General features: G+C 41.3%; 1 protein-coding gene across 2 annotated transcripts; it reads left to right on the top strand.

The window, feature by feature from the left end:
- The first annotated feature begins 1,080 nt into the window (after positions 1–1,080).
- Positions 1,081–16,265, top strand: FAM151B (family with sequence similarity 151 member B). Of its 2 annotated transcripts, none has more exons than XM_065861776.2 (5): positions 1,081–1,422; positions 5,282–5,447; positions 8,550–8,767; positions 10,517–10,652; positions 12,539–16,265. In XM_065861776.2, exons 1-5 carry the CDS (start codon positions 1,200–1,202, stop codon positions 12,687–12,689), a joined length of 894 nt encoding a protein of 297 aa, XP_065717848.1. In that variant the 5' UTR covers positions 1,081–1,199; the 3' UTR covers positions 12,690–16,265. The 2 variants fall into 2 exon arrangements, with proteins under 2 accessions (XP_065717848.1, XP_065717850.1); XM_065861778.2 differs by having other exon boundaries at positions 1,093–1,218.
- The last annotated feature ends 655 nt before the right edge of the window (positions 16,266–16,920 follow it).

Here is a 16,920-nt window from a genome sequence, read left to right as displayed (position 1 = left end):
TCTGAGTTTGGTTATTTATTTTTTAAAGAAAGACAACATTGTGGGGATGTGTGGTGACCTCACAACCCTCTGAGGATTTTCCTCACAACACCTTTCCTGCCTCAGCCCTGGGCGGGAGTGTGGGCGGAGGGAGGGGTGCTGCCTGGGCTGGACTCACAGAATCACAGAATGTCAGGGGTTGGAAGGGACCTGGAAAGCTCATCCAGTGCAATCCCCCCACTGGAGCAGGAACACCCAGCTGAGGTTCCACAGGAAGGTGTCCAGGCGGGTTTGAATGTCTGCAGAGAAGGAGACTCCACAACCTTCCTGGGCAACCTGGGCCAGGCTCTGCCACCCTCACTGAGAAGAAGTTTCTTCTCATCTTTAGGTGGAACCTCCTGTGTTCCAGTTTGTACCCATTACCCCTTGTCCTATCATTGGTTGCTACTGAGAAGAGCCTGGCTCCATTCTCCTGACACTCACCCTTTATATATCTGTAAACATCAATGAGGTCACCCCTCAGTCTCCTCTTCTCCAAGTTCCAGAGCCCCAGCTCCCTCAGCCTTTCCTCACACGGGAGATGCTCCACTCCCTTCAGCATCTTTGTTGCCCTGCACTGGACTCTCTCCAGCAGTTCCCTGTCCTTCTGGAACTGAGGGGCCACAACTGGACACAATATTCCAGATGTGGTCTCACCAGGGCAAAGTAGAGGGGCAGCAGAACCTCTCTGACCTACTGACCACCCCCCTTCTAATCCACCCCAGGTACCACTGGCCTTCCTGAACACCAGGGCCCAGTGCTGGCTCATGGTCATCCTGCTGTCCCCAGGACCCCCAGGTCCCTTTCCCCTACACTGCTCTCTAATAGGTCATTCCCCAACTTATACGGGAACCTGGGGTTGTTCCTGCCCAGATGCAAGACTTTGCCCTTGTTCTATTTCATTACATTTCTCCCCGCCCAACTCTCCAGCCTGTCCAGGTCTCTGGATGGCAGCACAGCTTCTGGCGTGTCAGCCACTCCTCCCAGCTTGGTGCCATCAGCAAACTTGCTGACAGTGCACTCTGCCGCCGGTTCTGCGTCCCGCCGGCAGCCAGGGCCCCGCTGCGCTTCCCCGGTCCGGAGCGCGGCCGCAGCCCCGCGGGCCCAGCCCGGCAGCCGGCGGCGCTCAGCCCGCCCCGTAGCGCCCTCCTCTCAGCCGCGGGGCGGGCCCGGGCGCGGCGATGGCGGCCGAGGCGCAAGGTAAGAGCTGTGCGGCGGGAACCGGCGCTCCCGGCGGTGGCGGGGCCCGGGGCCGCGGGGCTGAGGGGAGCGCTCCGTTGGCCTGGAGCGAGCCGGCGGTGGATCACTTCCTGAGATCGGGGCGCATCGGGGCCAGAGACGCGGCCGCCGTGAGGTGGTTCCACGCCGCCAACAGCAAGGCCCGGGCCCGGGAGGCTGCGAGAAGTAAGTGTGAGGTGCTGCCGGGCGGCCCTGCACCAGGGTTAGCGGAGAGCGGCGTGGCTGGTGGTGCCGTCGGGCGCTCCTGCTTTGTCCTCCGGCCAAGACCCATCCCAGGGCGGCCTCTCGCCCCTGCGAACGGCCGGTAGGACGCAGTTTGTCCTTGTGCACTGTGCCCTTGTGGCCAGAAGGCCAATGGTACCTGGGGTGGATTAGAAGGGGGGTGGTCAGTAGGTCAGAGAGGTTCTCCTCCCCCTCTGCTCTGCCCTGGTGAGACCACACCTGGAATATTGTGTCCAGTTCTGGGTCGCTCGGTTCCAGAAGGACAGGGAACTGCTGGAGAGAGTCCAGCACAGGGCAACAAAGATGCTGAAGGGAGTGGAGCATCTCCCATGTGAGGAAAGGCTGAGGGAGCTGGGGCTCTGGAGCTGGAGAAGAGGGGACTGAGGGGTGACCTCATTAATGTTTACAAATATATAAAGGGTGAGCGTCAGGAGGATGGAGCCAGGCTCTTCTTGGTGACAACCAATGATAGGACAAGGGGCAATAGGCGTAAACTGGAATACAAGAGGTTCCACTTAAACAGGAGAAGAAACTTCTTCTCAGTGAGGGTGTCAGAGCCTGGCCCAGACTGCCCAGGGAGGTTGTGGAGTCTCCTTCTCTGCAGACACTCAAACCTCCCTGGACACCTTCCTGTGGAACCTCAGCTGGGTGTTCCTGCTCCGGCGGGGGGATTGGACTGGATGAGCTTTCCAGGTCCCTTCCAATCCTTGACATCCTGTGATTCTGTTTGGAGGTGGCATTGTCCCAAAAGTCAGGGTCATTGTCCCACGTGCAGGTACCAGTTCACACACGGGGCCAGGCTGTTTGTTTTTTTTGCATTTCGGCACAGAAACAGGCACTGAGTGATCTTTGGCAAAGCTGGCACACCGGGAAACAGTCGCATAATGCATTTATACATCCTAATTTGACTACTCCTAATATTTACATATGCTTATGTCTACTTAAATCCATTGCTCTAAACTTTTCTTGCCTTGGTTTAAATGATAAACATAAAATTTTCCACGCATGCTTAGTTTGCAGGTGTAACACTATTCTGACATGAGCCTGTGAGAAACTACAAGAGCCCACCATGGGAACAAGCGTTGGTGGAAAAATACAAGAAGCAAGGACTGTACACTGATTGATACATTAAGGCCAGAGGGATTGATACATATTGATACATCAAAGACAGGGCGGTAACTTGTGACAGATCAAAGAATGTTTTTATGGTAGCAACTTTGGTGGGAACGCAAAATGTATCGCTGATGTAATGCATAACTTAGCAAATCAGTAATGCTTGAGCAAGCATCCTAACAAGTATAAATAAAAGCCTGAATTTGTAATAAATGTCTCTCATTGCACCTGATTCGCTACAAGCAGGGGTCTTCTGGAGGCGGGTAGCTTTCGACAAGGAGGCCTGTTTTTGTAATTAAAATGAACTTATAATGAGCACAGCTCGTCAAAGTTCACAACACACCACTAGCCCTTGCTAAATTTTATGGTTTATTACTACATGCATGTTCTTCAAGCTTTGTCTCTGGGTATTTTCCTTCAAGTTCCTCTCATAAGTAACCTGTTCCTGTTCTCTTTGAATCCTATTAATTGTTTTAGGGTCTGCTTTTGCCTCCTGTAAAACTCCATGAACACCAGGATTTTCCTGGTTTCACGCACTCTGGTTCATCTGGGGTGTTGTTCAGTTTTGCACAGGGGAGCTGTGGCAGAATGCAAACCCCCCACTCTCCCCCCCCCTTCAGTATGGAGGGAATAAGCACATCTCCCTCTCTCTGCTACTTGAAGCTAACAGCTTCTTTTGTTTGACCCAGAGCACCCCGGCCAGGGCCATTAGGAGAAGGGAGTGCCGAGGCGCCAGTGAGCCGCTGGGCGCCTGTGACCAGTGTGGGGGGTGTTTGGAGGCTTCAGGGGCGCCCCACACACGGTGTGGGGGTGCAGAGAAGCTTCTAGAATGCCTACAGTCAGGTCTGATCAGCCAGTATAAAAACGGGACTCTCGTCGAGACTCCGCCCATTGTCGCCGGTCTCTCGGAGCAGGAGGAAGATCCTGCTGCCGAGACCCCCCCTCCCCGGGATGGAGACCCCGCTTGCCTCGCCGCCACGGGTGTGAGTAAAACCCTCGCACAATCGCGAGTGTATTTATATTCCGTGCACATTTGCACGCGTACTTTAAATTATTTCCTCGCACAATCGCGAGTGTAACTTCATTTCCTCGCACAATTGCGAGTGTATTATAAATTTATCCTCGCACAATCGCGAGTGATTTTCCTCCCGTGCTTCCACATAAGCACGTGTAGTATTCCGTGCACATTCGCACGTGTAAGTAAATTAACCCTCGCAGAATTGCGAGTGTATTATAAATTGACGCTCGCACAATCGCGAGCGTACGCTTTACCTTTATCTCTTTAAGAATAATCCCGCACCGTGTTCAGGCAAGTGTGTACTCCTCTGGGACTCGGGGATGGTTCCGGCATTGTTTTGGGTGAAGCCACGTGCATGCACTCTGTGGACCGCCAGTTGTACCAGTTGCTGCCCCTTAATAATTTTCCTCAACTGATACCCGAACCTATACTTAAGTCACTTTTGGAGTGCTAAAACCCTGTTTCTCACCGGTTTAATAAAAGTTGTTTTGGACCCTGTTGTCCCTTAAATTAGCCTCGGGGTGCCTCCGTGACAGGAGCACAGAAGCTTCTACTGCAGGTCAAACTGGTGACCTGGGTGTGCAGTGCTGGGGTTGGACCACAGCTCCCTGTGACACCCACCTGGGCAGCACCCGACAGGTTCTCCCTGTTCTTCCCTGGTTGATGTCATGCAAGGTCACCTTTCCCAGGGCACAGACGCTTCTCCTTGTGGACCCACTCTGGAAAACAGAAAAGGGAAATGACCTGATTAAAAATCCTTCTCTTCCTTCCCTTTCCTTTCCCCTCTTTCCCTCCCTCCCTCTAATACTTCTTGGATTCTACAGGACAGTTTTGTTCCTGCTTCCTCCTGTCCCATTTAGTTAAAGGCGATTAAAGGATTTCAAGTTATTTGTAACCACTTTATTTCAGTAAATTCTAATTTAATTTATGTGAATATTGGAAAAAATATGTAATTTCTTTTTGTAATTTTGTATGTAATTCACTTTCTATTGACTGTATAATTATCATCTTTTAAAATTCTTATTTCAGTCTGAGTAACTGTCTGTATTGAATTATCTGCAAATCTGGTAGCAGTGCCCAGGCTTTTGGGTGCTTCTCATTACAGAAACCTGTTCTCAAGATCTTGCAGCATTCCTAAAATTTCCACTAACTTGTCCTGTGTTTCGGCTGCCTTTTTGTGGCAGATGTTGCTGGCTGAATGACTTTTTGTTTTTAAAGATTTGAGTGAGATGGGTCGTTGCAATTTTAGAATGGGGCAAAGGGACTAGCCAGTCTCCAATGGTGTTAAAATCTTCTGGTCACCTTTAGTCTAAAAGGCTGTCTGGAACCTGGTAAAAAGAGGGAAATATTTGACATGTAGCACGAGTGGATTCACATTTTGGATATTCATGTTGCTGTTCCTCTGGAAAAAAAAACTGATTGCTTGGCCAAATGTATCTACAAAAGTCAGTTTTCACGTGCTTGTAGATTTCTGAGGAGTTTAGCGATTGAAGCACACAAATAAATGCGCCTCTTCCTTCACAGAGAGCAGCTCACACTCCGCGATCTTTGTGACAGGGTGAACATGCATAGGCCAGCGTAGAAAGACTTGCCCTCCCGCTGTGACTCTGAAGCAGACACTGGAATTACTGGGTGTGCTTCCATTAGAGCATTTATTTTTCAAATCCACAGGTGACGTTCATATGATAGAAGCAGATGTTCTTCTTCGTGGTGGTGAGGGAGGGAATGGAGAACCGATCATGGCTCACCCTCCTGAAACAGACAGTGACAACACACTGCAGGAATGGCTAAAAGAGATTGTCAACACAGATAAAGGCATCAAACTGGACTTTAAGAGGTAGCTCAAGACAAAAATATTTTTATATTCTTTGGGTTGTGACTATTGAATAATTTTAGAGGCAGTGCCAACTATGGCGGTGGTAGACCAAGTTTTTCTTGTTGTAAAATTTAGTGTAATACATTCCTTCCTGAACAGAAAATGCAGAATCATAATCAGTAATCACTATAACCAAGTGCATGTCAAGAATAAAAGCTTTGAAAGTGTTTTGAACTACAAATAATTATTTTATATTAAATTAATTTGTTACAAAGCTGCTCTAGAGCTAAGTTTTGCCATTGGGGAAACTGAAGTGATAGTGCCTGTCTGGGAAACGCCTGCGAGTTTTCTGCTTGCGCAAAGAAATTGGGAAAAGACAATGTCTGACGGTGAAGTCAGAGAGTGGGTCCCAGGCTGGAAATGGGGCTGAGCTGCTGAGTCTCTCTGCCTGGCAGCACCCAGGGCCCTCCTGCTGGCACCCAGCTTCCCCGGGCCCTTCTCTGCCGGGGAAGGGGAATAAAAGCGACAAGCTTGCCAAAAAGCCAACTCCTGTTCAGGTCTGCTGAAGTTCGTAAAAATTTAGAAATGTCATCCCATACCAGCATTAATATCTTCATTTTCCCAGAGGTTTTTTTTGTGGTTTTTTTGTTTGTTTGTTTGTTTTTTTCTGCAAGGAAAGGAATGCTATAGAAATGCAGGAAAATGAGACATGGTTGGTATCTGTTGTTCTGTGTCGGGCAATCACAGTTTTCCTGTCAAAGTTCATGAAAGCACAAAAAATGTGGGCAGGCTAAATCCTTTTAGAAGGAATCTGTAACTGTCTGACCCACCAGAGAACTGAAAGGGCAAGAGAAGTAGACATTTTTTTGGATTTGTTTGTTGATGGTTGGTTTTATTTTGTTGGATTTTGTTGTTGGTTTTGGGTTCTTTTGTTCTTTTTGTTTGGGGTTTTGTATGTGGGGTAGTATTTTAATTATTGTTTAAATTAATTTTAAGATATCAGACTCTTATTTTTCCACAAGGAATTTCCAGCCAAGTGTAGTGATTTTAAAAAGTTTCAAAAATTAAGTTGCGTTATGGAAGTCAAATTGCATAAAAGCATTTAAAAATACAAGGACACAGTGCAGATATAGTCAAATGAGTGATAAAATAATTTTATATTATTTTGAGTAATATTTATTTGGATGCCATTGCTGAAGTTTTGAAGATTATTTGAACAGTGCTTAAAAACATATATTTTGTATTTTTCTACTCTGTCAGCTTGATTGAACACACAGTCACATTCCCTGCTGGCTTATCTACAGAAATGAATCTATTCTACAAAAGGACTTCAGAGTCCCACTTTAGAAATGCCAGAATCATTCAATATGGAGTCAGCAATACTTTCAAATTTTCCAAATGCTGTGCAATAAAAACAGTGATGTCTGTGGGGTTTTTTTGTTGTTGTTTGTTTCAAGAGATGCTGCTTTGGGCTTTTTTCTCTTTACATTATCTTGTACTTTGTAGCAAAAAGGAAGGCATTCCACTGTTTTTGACATTTACTTGTATACGGGAAAATGTGAACTGTTCTGGGCTCAGACAATGTGAGAAATGCTGAAGTCAATAATGTTAACTCAAGCTATGACTCACTTTTCTCTGAGACGAGCTAATACTAACTGGAAGTGTTCAGTGGAATTCCTTCCAATATAAGCAGCTTTCTCAACAGTACAAAAGTTAAAATTACTTTTCACAGGAAAAAAACAGAGGCAGCTCTAGGTGGGATTTGGCTTTGGAGTTAACATAATGTAACAGCTGGCTGCCATTCACGTTTTTGGCTGCAAATCCTGACACTATTCACCTGACCTCATCGTGAGCCAGGTTTGAGAACGACTTGGTACTTAGCCATCTCTAATAAACAGTGAGAATAGTTTTTTACCGCTTTGTGTCCCTGCATTCACAAACTGCTGAACAAGGAATTGAACAGGGAAAACTGACCCTGCAGAACAGTGTGAAGAGTTTTCAGTCGGCTCAGCTCTTTATCAGGTCACTGCAAGGTTTTGAGGAAGAGAACAGAACTTATTCAGAACTTTTGACGACTTGCAGGAGGAAACACGGATCCTTGCTAATTAGTAAGGAAATCACAACCCTGACAATAATGATGTTAAATTCCTGAAGGTCATACAGAAATTTGTTGTAAGAGAAAAAGTACATATTTTATTGGCATTCATTCTCTTTCCCCATTATACCATATTTCCTTTCCTTCCTTGATACTGCTGTTTCAAAAGGTTTGTTAGGATAGAGAAAGGTTATCTTTTGCAACCTAGTAATGCTTTTTGTTTGAGAGAACAGTGAGAATCTGTGACTTGAGATATTTTGTTAAATGCTTAAAAGAGATTCTGCATTGGTCCCTCTACTGACTGTATCTCAATAACTAGCTGTAGGATGAATACCTGATGGGCAGACTTCACATACCGCCACCACGCTACACTTTTGAGCTGTGAGAACCACCACAATCAGGGATAAAATTTTCAGATGGGTGACTTTACAGTCTATAAGTTGCCTGAAAACGTTAAGGTTTGGTTTTTTATTCTCCTAGTACGGGTGCATTGTCTTGCATAGTTGTGAAGCTAACTTTCTGTCTGTTAACTGGATCTGAAATACAGACAGAAGCTTAACCACTTAAGGTGCTGTTAAGGTTGAGAGAGATTAGTTTTACCCTTTGAACGATGTATAAACTTCAGGGATGAGTAAATGGAATAAATATATGGTAGTATTTGTGGCTTTCAGGTATCTTCAGCCCAATAGTCTAATCTAAGCCAAAGTGTTAGAGCCTGCAGTGGCTTCCTTTGTTAAAATCCTTCCCAAGTGTTCAGTAATATCCAATTCTTCACAGGTTACAGTCAGAAGATTGATGAGATAAGAGCCACAAAGCAGTTCATGTTGAGCCGCAGGGAGACAGAAGGCTTGCAGCACTTAATGCCAGCAGTCATAGTCACCTGATGGTATCGTAGAAAAGGTCCTCAGCATTTGCTCTCTGGCTTACAGGGGCAGTTTCATTAACGTATCAATCTATACAAGTGCTGTGCATCGCCCGTCCTGGGTCTGAGGGAAGTGTCTTGTCTCTCCGGTGTGTTTTGGGCACAGTCTAAAAGCCGTCCGACCTTCCCTGGAGCTTCTTGAGCACGTGAAGCAGCACTTGAGGCGACCCGTTTGGATCAACGCAGACATCCTCCCAGGACCTAATGGCAGTAATGCTGCGGTGGATGCTAAAGGATTCCTCGACACTGTCACTTCGTTCTTCCCAGATGTGACCTTATCGCTGGGATGGACAACTGGCTGGCACCCTGGCAAACACAACAAAGGTAAAGATTGAAAATTTGATTTTTACGCCGCAACGTCTGTTTTCTTCAAATTCATTTAACAGTGGATTCAGAGTAAGTTCTATGCCACCCAGTCAGTTTGAAAATAATAGTGAATGTAGGAAGAATTATTTTCTTTGTTGGAGTATGTTTGATACTGTTTCATAGCATTTAGGTCGATGTTTGACTTGCAGCAGAACTGTATAAAACCATGATATTTTAATTGTTGAACAGTATTTTGTTTTTCAACTTATTCACACATACTGAGGAATTTTGGGGGACAAATTGCTTACACTCTGTTCCAGGTCATCTGCTCCCTGAATCCTGACAGGATTGGTTTGGTAATTGGAATTCTGGCACATTTCCTGAAACAAAATAGGTTAGCTGGAAGTTTAAAACCCTGCAAGTGTGCTTGTGCACTGATAACTGAAATAAAATTCTAGGTCCACTTTGCTTTTAACATTTCTTTTCTGTTGAATAATTGAGTTTTTGCAGTCAATTTCCCAATTTATTGATGTTAGTAACATTTTTAAATCTCAGTTTTGAGAATCTAACTGTGGTTTCTTACTGTTAATCCATAACTTGAATTTCAATCCTGAACACGTAGCTGTTATTTTGTGGTCTTTTTCACAGGCTTCCTCTCATGATTCCCATACCTGCTTTGCTGGCGTGTTTTACCCCAGTGCATGGACATTTGTGTGCAGTAGTGGGGTCCCCAGCAGTGTTGCCTGTAACTACAACAGTAAAATTATACACCTTTCTAAATTGCTAATTCTTCATCACAAAGATTTAATACTGTGTTATGAGGATTTTGTTGCATGATATACAGTAATTTCACGAAACTGTAAGTTAAATTGTAGTTTAAAAAAAGTAAAAAGTTTTAAAAGTAGTTTAAAGTATTTTCAGTGAAGTAAAAAGTTGCTGGAAATAATGTACTGGAAATACTGTAAGGAGGTTTTTTTAATAAAAATAACTTTTTCTCCATTCTAAATTTAAGTTTATAGTAATGCTAATTGAGCATATACTATAACACACGAGAAAAGCAGCGTATTTGACCGATTTCAGCAAGTTGTGTGGTTTTTTAAGACTTGGTGGTTTAGGTTTTCAGTCACGACATGTCCTTGGGAAAATAAATGAACTGTTGTTATTGAAGTTGAGATTTTCATAGCCTGTAGAAATAAGAGAATATTAAATAGCTCTCGTGCTTATAAACATTTCAACAGCAAACACTTGAAGTGTTTTACATTGCTTGGTTTTAGCATTTTTTAAGTACATAACATTTAACATGCTTAATTTCTCTCTAGATTAAAGACTTCTATTGCATTAATTTGATTTTTTTTTCAATTTTTTTTTTCCAAATGCTTGTTTTTTAAGCATCACTGTCAAGTTAAAACTAGTCCATGTTGCAGTCAATGGCAATATTGCTTTTTAGAGGGAGAGCAAAGAGATAATTTCCTGGACATTAGAAAATGTCACATTCTGTAGCTATACGTAAAATAACACTGCAATAAATAGCAGTAAAGATATTCAAAATAACTTCATTTTTCCATATTAGTATTACTTTTCTCCTCTGGGACAATGACATTTTTTTTAAATAGTGATTTAGCGATTTCAGTTTAGAGTTACGTCACTTTCACAAAACCAGTGTTTGCTTTTGTATTATCTTGCAGCCTAACCATTCTAGAATTTATTGTGTCTTTATATGGATTGTATTTGTGAATAATTCTTTATAATCAGTGTTCTTTATTGTAGGCTATGATTGGGTGATGGTGAAGGAAATGGCTCAGATATGCAGTGCTCTTTCCCAGCCTGTAACTTTCCCTGTTAGAGCAGCATTGGTGCAACAGTCAATATCTGAGCTGTGCTGGTTAATGCAGCAGTCGGATAGGTAAGTTTGAGGCCTTTATATTCAGTTGTCTTTATTGAAAAGGCACATAATTTTTTATATTAAATATAGCACAGTTATTTGTGCGTACTTATCCCAGTTACAGTGACAATATTTTTTATTCTAGGTTATCCCTTCAGCTCTTTATTTCTTTTAGTTCCTACATTGTGTTGTCACACAGAAGTGGTCACTATTCATTTATTTAAAATAAAATTCCAAAAGCCTCATTTAAAATTACTTACTAAAGGTAGGGAATCTTGTGTAGGTTTGTAATCCAGTCACACTATAAACATTTCATAAGACTAGTGTAGTTAATTAGACCAAGTAGTTGGATGTTGCAATTTGGAATTAATTAACTTTAAATACTTACATTTTATAGATACTTTTTATTGGATTCAGCATTTATATTTTTGGTAATAAAGTGACATAAAAACATTAATGGTGACTTTTAAGTTAGAAATTAATGAGCATGCTACAAAGCTGGTTTTGCTTAAGTACTTTAAATACTTTCAGAGGTTTCCAAACACCGACTTAGTATTTCTTTTTAAAAATACTTCTTACGGACGCATAACAATTTCATAGAAAAAAACCTATTTACATATAACGGAATAAAGCCGGCTTTGTACATATTATCTTTAACTCATCTTTATCAGCTACTCTGTCAACCTACACTTCATTAAAGTTGTTCCTTACGCATCAACCATCAAATAGGTTCTCACTGGATCCAAGCGTCATTCCCACTGAAATCGTAGGATTTCCTCTTTTACCTCAGCATAAAAATCCTGGTTTTTCTTACTGGCATGATTAGAAGACATGAATTCCAGAGCCAGTTTTGCTGACATACAGCTAAATTCTGAAGATTGTGGAGCAGAATGCTTTTAGCTTTAAATGATACTTCGAAGTTTTTCACGTTGTTTTTAGAGTCGTAATAAAGTCTGTGCAATTAATGAGAAAAGTTATGTGATAACATACAGACGATATATTCGGTTAATCAGATGACATCATTACATATCACGTATTAGGTGACAAAACAGTGTGAAAATCACTGACATTGCCTCATATTTTCTGTTATAATACTCTGCTTGTAACTGTTTATTACTTGATCAAACTTTAAATGCTCAGCCTGGTAAATTTCTTTGCTGAATATTGGCCTAAGAGTTTTTATTTTAGTCCTTGCTAGGTTTGGCAGAACAGTTCACACAAGGACCAGGCTACAGATAAATTGTTCCGGGTGGTGTAGGAATGTCCACCTTCAAAGTTTTGGGAATTTCTAGCAAGTTTAGCTTTAGAAGCAAGAAATGGGGCCAAATTGTGTGACTTACCTCTGTAATGAGGAAAAATATTATGTCAAAGGAGTAGACCTCTGCAAATTTTAGTTTTTGTGTGTCAAATAGAGGTCTATTTAAAGACTATCAGGTGTATTCTTCAGCTGGTCTGCCTGTACCAGACATTCTGTGCAAACCAGGATGTGTTTGATCATGCCAGTTTCTGGGGTAGCGTTTTGATCCAGAAATTGCTTTTCCCATTAACTTGGAGTTCCTGTGGTAACAACAGGGTTGGAGGCGCTCCCAGTGCTGTCGGTTGTGGCACAGATCCAGGGTGGTGACTTGCCTGGGTGTAGAGGGGTGAGGAATGCAGGGACATATGAAACTGTTAATTCTGATGGTTCATAAGCTCTCATTGCTTACCTTTGAAATCTGAATGACATTGAGTTTTTGGTATTTAATTACATTCCTGAAATTGAGATAGCATAGTCCTGAATATTTTCAGGATCCTACTAGTGCAGTGTCTTTCTGTCTTACACGCTTTATCTTCAGATAATAACATATTCTTTTTCTCTCTTTCTATTCTTTTGTTTTTTCCTTTTTTTTTTTTTTTTTTAAATACAGTTACAGCCTCACTGTTTGGACAGGAAAAGAAGATGTGTATTCTGTAGAAGATTTGCTTTACATCCGAGAAAACTTTGATAAAAGTAGGGTTTATTATGACATCTTGGAGCCACAAAATTCTGAATTCAAAAAGGCCATAGGAGTAGAATAGCACATACAAAGCAGGCAATTTCTGACCTTATAATACTTAGCCTTTTCAAGTGTGAAGATTTCTTGCTCAGGGAAATACATTTTCCTCCCCAAAAGAATCTTACAGAACACAGCTGTGGTATCTGTATAACACTTTACTGAAAGGCTTCCCAAATAGAAATTTTAATGCCACCTTTAAGAGGTCAGAATTGTTACTTACCATATGCATTCTCCTCTCATTCACCCGGTGGTGTGTAGTAAACGCTGCTCACATTACCTAAATATTCTAGTACTTCTTTCCTGAAAGCATATAAAAGGGAGGATGGCCCCAGTGGACAGTCAAGGACCAAGTAATTTGCTGCTAACTGCTTTTGTCTAAGCCAAAGTCTGTGGGACACTCAGTCACTACCAAAACCAGTTTTCGCTTTTTACATGGGAGGAAAAGAGTCAAGACCATGTTAAGTACAAAACTATGCACTTCCCAAAGGGGTTATTTTGTAGGTCATCTAGAAACACTCAATTTTTAATGCTATTGCAATTCGATAATGTTTTCACTCCTAGTCAACAGATTCTGTTTGCTGGATGTGAAGAGCGGGGTCTGTGATGCTACGCATCACAGAGAGAAAGGTTACTTTTACCAAATAAAACCAATCAGGTTGTCCGCAGTGCGGTCGTTGTGAATTCCATGCCATGGCTTGTCTCTGCGCTTTCTGAGTCATCAGTCCGAGAGCTGCTGAGCTGGAGTTGTCTCTGCACCACGGGAGGTGCTGGGGCAAACAGAACACCCGAAATGAAGAATGATCCTGTCCTGTACGGAAAGCACGAAGATGGATTACCGTGAGATACGCATCAGAGACAGCACCAAAGACCTGTAGTTGTTTATAAAATAGAGAACTGCTGGTGGTTCTTTCAAGAGTTTTAAACTAAAGTGTAAGAGAAGTTACCTAAAATGTTTCACTGCCGTCTTTCTGAAAGCCAGAGACTCTAAGAATGAAGGAGCTGCACAGTGATTAGTGCCTGCAGCAAAGATTGTACATTTCTGTGAAAGTACAGTTATTTGCTACATTGTCCTGGATTGCGCATATTTTTAACTCTGAGAATATGATTTCAAACATTTTCAAAATATGATGTTGCCTTTGAAAAATTCTGAAATCACTGCAACCATGTTTATTATCTGCAGAAGGAGTCCAACCCATTTCATTTCAAGCATTTTTTTTGGCTCTCTTGCTTCTGCATCCCTTAAAATGAATACAAATACTGAAATCTCTGCAGATTGAGATAAAAGTTGTGTATTGTCATATTTTGCCAAACACTAAGTTTTTTTTTTCACAATGACACAGGAGATTTTGATTTCTAAATAAAATGTGACTCTGTGAGGAGTCATCTCTTTGCCCTCCTCTCCCCATTCCTCTCACATGCATTAGTTTTTTAAACTTTGACACTTTGCACAACACTGAACAGGCTGTTAGAACTATAGAGTTAATTACAGCGTTTTCTTGTTCTTACAGCTTTTTCTTTTTAATAGTATTAGTACAACTGCGATAGAAAAGTTAGTTATATTTATTAATCCTAAATCGTGAAATATGGTGATTTCATGCAGCCAGTAAAATTCAAGATTCCTGGTTGTTACTTAAGCTCCTTTGCCAGGTTTATCTAATAATTGTTATATGTTGTTGAGGGGCAGAGTTTTCATAATTTTTGTTAAAATATACTTTTGAGAATAAGATATACATGGGTAAAATTAGGAAATATTTTTCCAAATAAGGAAGAAAACCATCTAGTTATACTTGGAATAGTTAAGCAGGGTACTTCAACTAATTTACGCAGTCAGTCAGTATGAATGGTGATAACCACCAAACGGTCAAGTTTGGCACTGTGACCTTTTAATGAATTGTGAGAAATATTTTTAAATTCACTGTGACAAAATGATCTGATTTGAACTGATCGAACCTCTCAGTTCTTTATGGCATCTGTTTTCTTTGAGTTTTGCGTGCACACTTTACTGTACATCGGAGGAGGAGGGATTAACTGTTTCATGACATCATAACAATGGAAAGTAGTTTAAATACTTCAAGGATGCTTTTCTAAGCCAGAGCATATTGACTACCACAGGTTCAGGAGCTGTTGTGTGAACAGACCTCATCCCAGGGTGTCTGTTTTGGGTGATGCCCCTTCCACCCAACTCCCCTTCTGGGAGAACAGGGTACAAGACTGACCAAAGCTCCAGTTAAGCCAGACTTACAGGCATTGCTTTGAATCTGTAGCACCTACAGTAAATCAGTAAGAAACAGTATAATTCAGAGTTTTTTTATATTCTGGGATATACCATTGAACAATAAGCGCTTCGGGGACATCAGCCAGCATTAGCGATCAAACGCAACCTAGTTGCATTAGCTAAAATGAATTGGGTGGGCAGGTGTTGCAATAACATTTACTTTTGAGTGACATAAAGGAAATACCATGAGGACACATTGCTGTAGTCATGTTCATTGATTGAATGAAAATGCCATTAAAGATCATGGGATTTTTTGTATTATTCTCATTAAACGCTCTACTAGTTCTAGGCCAAGTGTAGATTTCTTTTCAAGATATTGGCAGTCATTCAGAAGCAGCAATACTTTCTAGCCACACATTTACTTCTAAAAGTTTTAAAGACAAGAGCATCTTCTTGTCCTTTTGTTCCACAATTTAAATAGATGTTTAGGGCTGGGAGGGACTCCGAGATCTGTTTCAGCTTCTCATTGCAGGCGGTTAAATTTATCAACTTGTGAGATTTTATCTTTAAGTTGTTTGGGCCTTTTTGTGTCCATACTGACAAACTTTTCTGTTATTTAGAAACCTTCTTCCTACTTCTCAATTCACACCTGGAGTATTAGGATTTCTTAAAACTGGTTAAACTCTTATGTAAAAAACATTATCAGAAGTATTTTTGAGGGTACAGGCATCATGAAAGATATATCGCTGAATAATATATGTGGATACAAATAAACAGGGATATTCAGATAAAATAAAAAGAAGACATGATCTGGATTACCAGAAAAATTAATTAAGGTAATGCAACATGTAAAACTAGATTAAACAAAATGCTGGAAGCTAATTCCATGAAGCATTCTTGCAGTGACAGAAGGGTTTGACTATATGGCGAATTTGATTATTCTGTATGGATTGTCCTATATATCTGAGTTTCTGAATGTATTCTTTTTTACCTATGGATTATAGTTTCCTGTGATGATGTTTATGTCAGTCTGGTCCTTCACGTAAATAAATTAATTTGAATTTGTTTCACTGCTTTCATGCCAGTCAAACGCTCTCCTTCCGAAATAAGATGTGTAACCGTGGGGCTGACAATAAGATAATAAACGTGAGATGAAAGCCAGTGACAGTTCTGTTCTTTGTACTTAAAATTTTGCTTAAGAGCTATAAATTCTGCCACCTCTTTCCGGAATAATTTTCTCTTAGTGTTTCTTCATGTCTGTCAGGGTTTGAGACTTAATTGTCTTTCTTACAAGAAAACCTGATTGACTTTAATGGAGTTTGGTATTGTTCAGGATGTCCAAGTGAGTTAACTAATTAATAAAACATTTCTAATTTATCGCAAGTGTAGCTCAAGTTCGTATTTTTCTTTGAATTTGATTGACCTTTCTAAATAGATAAAGTAACATGTTGCAGAAGAGAACTGACTTCATGAGTCCTGCACAACTACTCAATAATATCCTGCAGTAATGTGGAAGTTTACTGATGAAAGCAAAACAGAAGCTGGTATTTCTGAGCTTCGTACTGTTTAAATGGCCCCAGAGACACATTTTTCAGAAGAAGTTCTCCCCCATCTTCATCGTTCATTTGAAGAATTATTCAGCTTTGGCCTCCTCTGACTAAAAAATAAAGATAAAAATTTAAAAAATAATAATTAAAAAAAAAATTAAACAAACAAACAAACAAAAAACAAAACACCAAAACACGCCATTTCTTTCATGTCAGCAATGTTTGTGCAGCCACCAGTGGAATCTCAATTTGAACCTTCCGAATTACCTCGTGCAGAATTGGGTTTACATCAACCTCTGCCCCCGCAGCCCACCATCAGGAATTTATGTTATTGGTGATAAGACAGAGTTACTGAATCACACAGAAAGTCTTTATAATTAATAATTTGGTGATGAAATGATGCTGTCCTTCAAGAAACAATGTAGAAATTACAGTGTTGGGGTAATAAAAATGTTTGGGCTGGTTTGGGTTTTGTTTGCTTTTAAATGTCA

Source organism: Patagioenas fasciata, chromosome Z (genome assembly GCF_037038585.1).
Source record: "Patagioenas fasciata isolate bPatFas1 chromosome Z, bPatFas1.hap1, whole genome shotgun sequence".
Classification (NCBI taxonomy): Eukaryota; Metazoa; Chordata; class Aves; order Columbiformes; family Columbidae; genus Patagioenas; species Patagioenas fasciata.
Note: the sequence above shows the minus strand (reverse complement) of the source record. Positions and strands in the feature narration are given on the sequence as shown.

Bases quoted from the DNA above. Each gene is read 5' to 3' on its own strand.
- FAM151B (XM_065861776.2), top strand. From the start codon at position 1,200: ATGGCGGCCGAGGCGCAAGGTAAGAGCTGTGCGGCGGGAACCGGCGCT. The intron at 8,768-10,516 runs GTAAAGATTGAA...TCTTTATTGTAG, and splicing joins CCCTGGCAAACACAACAAAG to GCTATGATTGGGTGATGGTG. The intron at 10,653-12,538 runs GTAAGTTTGAGG...TTTTAAATACAG, and splicing joins TTAATGCAGCAGTCGGATAG to TTACAGCCTCACTGTTTGGA.